This window comes from Peromyscus californicus, unplaced genomic scaffold, assembly GCF_007827085.1.
Source record: "Peromyscus californicus insignis strain IS unplaced genomic scaffold, ASM782708v3 Scaffold_11__1_contigs__length_118956290, whole genome shotgun sequence".
In the NCBI taxonomy this organism is placed as follows: domain Eukaryota; kingdom Metazoa; phylum Chordata; class Mammalia; order Rodentia; family Cricetidae; genus Peromyscus; species Peromyscus californicus.
In genome coordinates, this window is record NW_026294402.1 from 72,590,938 (window position 1) to 72,598,882 (window position 7,945).

A 7,945-nucleotide genomic window follows, 5' to 3' on the forward strand; every position below is an offset into this window, starting at 1 on the left:
TTGTTTATGTGACTGTGATGAACACCATGACCAAAGCAACTTAGAACAGGTTTATTTTGTCTTAGGATTCCAGGTCCTAATTGATCACGAGGGAAGTCAGGGTGGGTGCTCAAGAGTTACTTTCTTAGCTGTCCAGGGTGGCACCACTATGGTGGGATTGTCCCTTTTCCTATATCTATCAGCATCAAGAAAATACCCCCCAGTCTTGCCTGCAGACCAGTCTAACAGAGGCAGCTGATCAGCTGAGGTTGCCTCTTCCAAGATGACCCGACTTTGTATCAATTTGACCTAAAAACCAACTAGCAGATGCTGTGTGGCAAGGGCCACTTTCTCATTCTTAGATAAGTTTTTCCTGTGTCCACAGATGACAGAGGGGCCTTGCTAGCTTTGGGGAGATCTCCCCCTTGTTTATGGTGTTTCCCCATTCAGTGTTGGTTTTCTTCAGTGGTAGAGAGAAACCTAAGACTTCTGGCATGGGAAGCAGGTACTCTACAACTCAGCTACACTCCATTGCAGTCTGAGGTCTTGAATAAAGGCTCTATTCCCATTCAGAAGGGCAAAGGCTCCCAGATCCTAATCCTGTCGCACTGGGGATCAGGGTCATTGCGTGGATTTTCAAGTGACACAGACATTCAGTGCATTCTGATGCTGGACATGGAGAGAATAAGACTTTCAAAACTGCTATTTAAAAACAAAGAAAATGGCCTGGGAAGAGGACTGAGAAGTTACTAGCACTGACTGCTCTTGCAGAGGGCCAAGGTTTAGTTCCCAGCACCCACATGGTCACAACAAGCTGTAACTCTAATTTGGGGTAGAGGGATCCAGAACCCTCTTCTGGCCTCTGTGGGCACTGTATACACATGGTACACATAAACACATGCAGTCCAAACCCCAAAATAATGACTCTTAAAAATAGGAAACAGGATTCCAAGATGGTTCCGTGAGTAAAGGTGCATGCCACTGGGCCCAGTGACCTGAGTTCAAATCCCTAGAATCCACATGGTGGAAAACTAAAACTGACCCTGCAAGTTCTCCTCTGACTACCACATGTATATCATGGGGCACACGTTTTGCTCCCACCCCCTCACACACACTAAATAACTAAACAATTTTAATTAAAAATAAAGCATCTAGGAGTATAGCTCACCAACAGAGCCCTTGCCTAACATGTGAGTGATTCTTATCACCTCAAAGAATAAGAAAAAAATATAAAGCTATTTATTAACCCTCAGTGGCAGGATATGATAATGCACCTAAGATCTCAAGCACTTGGGAAGCTGAGGCAGGAGGATCACAAGTTCAAGGCCACCTTGGCTCCATAAGCAAGAACCTGTGTCAAACGTAAAAAATAAACAATATGAAAAGAGCATTTGTTTAAAACTAAAGTTAATTCCAAATGACTGGCTGGAGCAAGAAAAAGAAGAAAGAAAACTTCTTAGCATTAGGAAGGGAGTGTGAAGACTTAACTCACAGAAGGGAAAGCAGTAAGGATAAATGACGGCCAAAAAAAGGACTGGAGGGAGAGACAGCTGTGCAGGTGAAGGCATTTGACTCCCACACAAGCTGTCTTCTGACACACACAAAGATAAACAAATACATGTGAAAGTGTTTTTGAGAAGAAACCGGTAACATCAAATTGCAACATTCCAGTATGATTTGTTGCTAGAGTTTTCCTGCCTGGCCTACAGTCAGGATAAATCTCTCTCACCTGCCAGTCCCACAGCCACTCAGACCCGACCAAGTAAACACAGAGACTTATATTGCTTATAAACTGTATGGCCATGGCAGGCTTCTTGCTAACTGTTCTTACAACTTAAATTAATCCATTTCCATTAATCTATACCTTGCCACATGGCTCGTGACTTACCGGCATCTTCACATGCTATTTGTCATTGTGGCGGCTGGCAGTGTCTCTCTGACTCAGCCTTCCACTTCCCAGCTTTATTCTCCTCCTTGTCCCACCTACACTTCCTGCCTAGCCAATGGCCAATCAGTGTTTTATTTATTGACTAATCGGCAACACATTTGCCATACAGAACATCCCACAGCAATGATTTGCTTTTGTAAGACATTCCCAAAACAAGGACAAATGCTGGAAATAAGAGAAACACACTGACCTTTTAAAAAGTTAACAGGAATGACAAAGTGTCACACAAAACAAAGGGTGAGGTAGACAGGGTCGCGTGGGCTGGTGACAGCAGTGCTGACTGCTTGTCCAGGATGAGCGCCAGCCCCGGCTGTCTGTACAGCGAAGTGGAGGACAATCATAGAGGCATTTAGTGTGGTGGGCAGGAGATGCATAAGATCTGAAACTCGGTTCGTAAGCTGTTTATCCTGTTTACCAGTTTTTGGACCTGGGCGGGCTGCTCATGGCCTCTGTGCTTCCTTCCACATAGAGGATAGGGTTGTCTAGCTTCCTGACGGGCAAACCACTTAGCCTGTTATGTGTAATCACAGGCTGAGGAACCATAAGCAATTAAATGATGTATTAACAAGTTTATATGTATAGGCTAGATCATATATGTCATGTTAAAGAGCATCTTTTCTTCACATGCCTTGAAGATTTATAAAAGTCAAAAAAGAAAAATCTTTACTTCTCAAAAATAGACATTATCAGAAATGCATTCTCACTAAAATTCAACAAAATAATACTCAAAAAACATTGACTATTGGAAGTTTAAAGTGTCTTTCCTAGTAGATCTTGAAGTAAGCTAAAACTTGAATGACTGACAGGCAGGAAAATTGATGGTGTGAATGTTGGTGGAGCAAAACTAATAAAAGCCAAATATTGTAAGACCCGAAAACCTTAGAGATGCCCACAATCTTAGCCTATTACTTGAGTGTGTTCCTAGATGTGTCTAGATATCCAGAAGGTCCTGCCTTATCATTTTAAGTGTCAAAGGAATAGCCATAGCTCTCTTTCCATAATGAATGTGGAAGGAGGCTAAATATCACAAAAGACTTTGTAACCAGGCTGGGGAGATGGCTCGCTGGGCAAAGCACAGATCCTCACCATCCACTTACAAACAGGGTGTAGCAACGTACTACTGTAACCCCAGTTCTGCGTGTGGAGACGAGTGGATCCCAGGCTCAGTGGTCAGCCAGTCTAGAAGAACCTGAGAGTTCCAAGTGCAGAGAGAGGCTGTGATTGAGAAAGACACCCCAGCATCAGCTCTGGCCTCCACCCTGACCCTCAGTCTGTGTTATATATTGAGGCTGCACATAGGTAACATGATAGAGAACTGGAGAGATCATTCAGTTGTAGAGGACTCAGGTTCAAGTCCCAGCACCCGTGAGATCTGATGCCCTCTTCTACCCTCCAAAAGCACTGCACGTACATGGTGGTCAGACATACATGCAGACAAAACCCCCCGTACACAAAAAGTGGGAAAAAAAAATAAACATTGCAGAAAGTGCAGCTACTAAAATACTTTAAAAGGTTAAAGTATTAGAGAGATTGAGAATGCGTGCTTGAGTTACCAGGAAGGCAAATGCATTGGTGATCTGCCCTTGGTGAGCCATCCAGTACTGCAAACCCAAGGCCTGCTGCCCCATTGCTCACTTGAGTGAGGCAAGGCTGAGGAGAACACTGACTTGAGACCAGGATCTTAAGCCCTTCCATGTCTCAAGACCTTGGTAAGCCTTAGGAAGGAACATTTTCAACTTGACTTTGTTTTGTGAAATGAGCTTCTCTTAATTTCCCATTATTTTACACAAACTAGTGTGTGATGAGTACATAGTCTGTTTCTCCAATGTGAAGGATTGAAGGGAACAGAATTCTAAGGGGAGTGATGAAGGCATTGGTGTGTTTGATCCAAGATGTTCTGACTTCATCCTGATTCTTTTTCTCTGTTAGGTTGATGAAAACATGAAAATGGCACAGAAGCGAGATGCTGTCTTGCAGGGGATGTTTTATTTCAGGAAAGACATTTGCAAAGGTATCACGTGTTCGGGTTTATTAGGGTCAGTTTATGCTGAACAAGCTGCTGAAGCTCCTCTGTGTTCCCCTTGGTTGGCAGGTGGCAATGCTGTGGTGGATGGATGTAGCAAGGCCCAGAACAGCTCTGAGCCAGCAGCAGAGGAGTACGCTCTCATGAGCATAGACACCATCATCAACGGGAAGGTACGGCCTGAGCGGGGCTTGCGCAAGGAGCACCAGCCGACAGAGTTTATAATGTGTTCTTCTTGTAGGAAGGGGTGTTTCCTGGACTCATCCCCATTCTGAACTCCTATCTTGAAAACATGGAAGTAGATGTGGACACCAGATGCAGTATTCTGAACTACCTAAAGCTAATTAAGAAGAGAGCATCTGGTATAGTAGATTTTTTTTTCCTTTTCTTTGTCTGACTCCTTACAATATTTGGTTCTGTGACGTGCTTGACAGTATATCACACTCTAGCCATGCTCATTGTTTTCCACATTTTGCTAATTATACAGTTGCATACACCGTAAAATCTTGGGATCAGTTTTAAATTAAGAAAGCTTTTTCTCCTTTACTGGCTTATGAAATATGATGCATTTTTAAATGTGGCATTTCGATGAGGTATGGTGACTGTAGTGTCACTCTGGTGTCACCTATGTGTACTGCATGTCATGGTGAACTTTTGTCAGGCTAAATCGCCACAGCTCCAAAAGCCCGCACCACCGCATGTGTGCAGCCCTCAGCTCCTGTACAGAGGCCCTCCTGAGGACCTTTCTTCATCAGTTTTCAGAGCTAGCTCATTTACAATGCCTCATTGGCCTTGCCAGTACTTACAGGGGGAGCAGCTCATGCAAACCTCAGTGTGAATGCTAACAGCATCTTGGCAAAGGTCATCTGTAAGAGCACATCACCTCCAGAATGTCGTATCTACAGCTTCCCTTTTTATTCCGTGTGCTCATCACTGTAGGGACCCTATAGTCCACTGAAGTAGTCACATAACAGCATCATCTATAGACGTAGCCCTCTGGCCAAGAAGGAGGACAACATAGCTCTTACAAACAGTACTGACCCTCCATCCCTTAAGAACTGGTAGTGTCAGTCTATGGGTGGCATCTAACTGGGTATGTATATGCTGGTTATATACATATATATATATGCTGTCCAGCAACCTTCCATTCATTCCCATTAGTAACCCTTTTGAATGTGATGAAAGCTATCCTCTCAGCTCTTACTGTGTGGCACTCCCAGGTCATGTGTTTGCTAGTCATTAAATACCCACTTCTTAAAGCGCCTAATTTTTTTTTTTTTTTTTCAGGAGAACTAATGACAGTTGCCAGATGGATGAGAGAGTTTATTGCAAACCACCCTGACTACAAGCAAGACAGTATAATAACTGATGAGATAAATTATAGCCTCGTTTTGAAGTGTAACCAAATTGCAAATGAATTATGTGAATGTCCAGAGTTACTTGGATCAGGATTTAGAAAAGCAAAGTATAGTGGAGATAAAAGCGACTCTTGAAACTAGACATCCAGCAGAAAGGTGCGTCGCTGTTCAGTTGGTGACAGATGCAGCACTGACTCCTGGCCCACACGGATGCTGTGACACCTACGTGGCCTGCAGTGTTCCTGTGCCAGTGGCCAGCAGGTGACCAGAAGCTTCCTTCAGTAGGCAAACCTGAGTTTGTACATGTATATACTAAAGTATTTTTATGATTAACAATGTATTTTAATAACATTGTATCTAAAGTCATAGTGAACTGGCTTGTACATTTTTGAATTCTTACTCTGGAGCAACTAATGTCTAGGCAGTTTTGTAAATGTCATTGTACAATAATATCTGCATTCCAGAGTTTTCAATGTTTACTGTAAATCTTCCTTTAATACTACCTGGGACCTGATTCACTGAAATTTACTGAAAAAATGCTTTCTCGTAACTGTTTTTTGAGCTGCCTCCTTTGCTGTGTACATAAAATCACTGGACTGCACTGACCCCGAGGTGACAGACACCTTCCCCATGATGTTTCTTTTCCAGAGCAGTCTCATGCTCTCACCACTGAACTGAACTCTGCTGGCTCTTAGAAAAGAAACTCCTTTGGGATTTGTCTAAATATACAGACTCATGGTTCATGCATAGAGAATATTGGGGGTGATTTTGTTTCATCTGAAAAGGGAAATCATTCCCTTCTACACGCACCAGGAACTCTGTCAAAGAAGTCTGCTCTTCCATTTCCTCCAGTTGTGTGACCGCTGTGTTCGTGAGCGGTCACATCAGTGCAGCTGCCAAGGCTCTGTTTCTTTCTCTAGTTCGCCGTCAGTACATTGGCAGGCTGTCTTCTAACAGCCGTTCATTCCAGATTTTCCCTGGGGAGTATTCTGCATTCAGCCTGCTTTCTTTCTAGAACTCACAGATCAATCATGAAATGCACTAATTTTTGTGAATCAGGACCCTAAATGTTTAATTGTAAATAATTTGTTTCATAGATTGCTTTAGCTTTATGTTATGTTCTTCACTGTTAACTAAACTTAACTACTTCTGAAATAACTGTACTGTAGATTAAGCCAAGCTTTATGAATATAAATATTTACTGTAATGCTAATTTTGAAAGATTACAATAAAGCTGCTTCAGCTTAAAACTTTTAAGGACTAGGACTGACTATATTTCATCTATTTTGGTAAGCTAAAGTCCTTTTTTCCTCTACAGTTTTGTTATGTAAATCAGGTTGTAAAAAGGATAAAATGTTTGTGGTATAAGAAAATATAAGAATGGAATTCATGGTCTGGAGAGATGTCTCAGTAGTTAAGAACACTGGCTACTCTTCCAGAGGTCCTGAGTTCAATTTCCAGCAACCACATGGTGGCTCACAGCCATCTATAATGGGATCTGATGCCCTCTTCTGGTGTGCAGGTATACATGCAGACAGCACTCATACAAAAAAAAAATGGAATTCATATTCAAAAGCTTGTGCATGTATGAGTGGTTTTAAGGGTTTTTAAGTTTGGGTTTGGGACCATTTTTTTAGTGTTTTGGATTTTGTTTTTAACTATGTTGCCTGGCTACTGGTTTATACCACTTTATGAATCAGGCTGGCCTTGAACTCACAGATACCCACCTGGCTCTACCTCCTTAGTTCTGTTCAAAGCATGTGCCAATATGCCTAGTCTTGATTGGGGAGATTTTTGTTGTTTTTTGTTTTTCAAGACAAGGTTTTTCTGTGTAGCCTTGGCTGTCCTAGAACTCACTCTGTAGACCAGGCTGACCTCGAACTCACAGAGATCCACTTGTTTCTGCCTCCCAAGTGCTGGGATTAAAGGTGTGTGCCACCCTGGCTTGTTGGGAAGATTTTTGTTTTTGTTTTTGTTTTTTTGTTTTTCGAGACAGGGTTTCTCTGGCCTCGAACTCACAGAGATCCGCCTGCCTCTGCCTCCCGAGTGCTGGGATTAAAGGTGTGCGCCACCACCCAGCGTGGGAAGATTTTTAATTAGGCCTGATTGTGAGGTGTCATTTCATCATTGCAGCTCTCCAACCCTTTAAGAGAACCAATAATAAAGATAGGTGTCTAGCTGGAGTTTTCTCCAGTCCCACCCAGGCCCATGGCAGCTCAGACCCAAATAAACACACAGAGGCTTATATTAATTTTAACTGCTTGGCCATTAGCTCAGACTAACTACTGACTAGCTCTTACACTTAAACTCAGCCCATTTCTGTTAATCTATATGTCACCACCTGTTCCGTGGCTTTACCTGTGTGCCATTACATGCTGCTCCCTGGACAGCAGGCTGGTGTCATGACTCAGCCTTCTACTTCCCAGAATTCTCCTTGTCTGTTTATCCCGCCTACACTTCCTGCCTGGCTACTGGCCAATCAGCTTTTTATTTATCAACCAATCAGAGCAACACATTCACAGCATACAGAACATCCCACAGCACAGGTGGATCTCCCTCAGCTTTCACCCACACCTACCTGCAGAGTGACATAGACCTTGAACTGTGGCTTATACACTGCTTTGCCTCAGGAAGAGA

At 42.9% G+C, this 7,945-nt stretch overlaps 1 protein-coding gene across 1 annotated transcript in view; it reads left to right on the forward strand.

The window, feature by feature from the left end:
* The window catches only part of Gclc (glutamate-cysteine ligase catalytic subunit), a 43,477-nt gene extending 36,912 nt beyond the window's left edge, over positions 1–6,565 (forward strand). Inside the window, exons 13-16 of the mRNA XM_052714927.1 lie at positions 3,857–3,938; positions 4,020–4,123; positions 4,192–4,312; positions 5,238–6,565. Coding sequence (XP_052570887.1) covers positions 3,857–3,938; positions 4,020–4,123; positions 4,192–4,312; positions 5,238–5,443 — 513 coding nt within the window. The 3' untranslated portion in view covers positions 5,444–6,565. The remainder of the gene's footprint in view (positions 1–3,856; positions 3,939–4,019; positions 4,124–4,191; positions 4,313–5,237) is intronic.
* Positions 6,566–7,945: the final 1,380 nt, after the last annotated feature.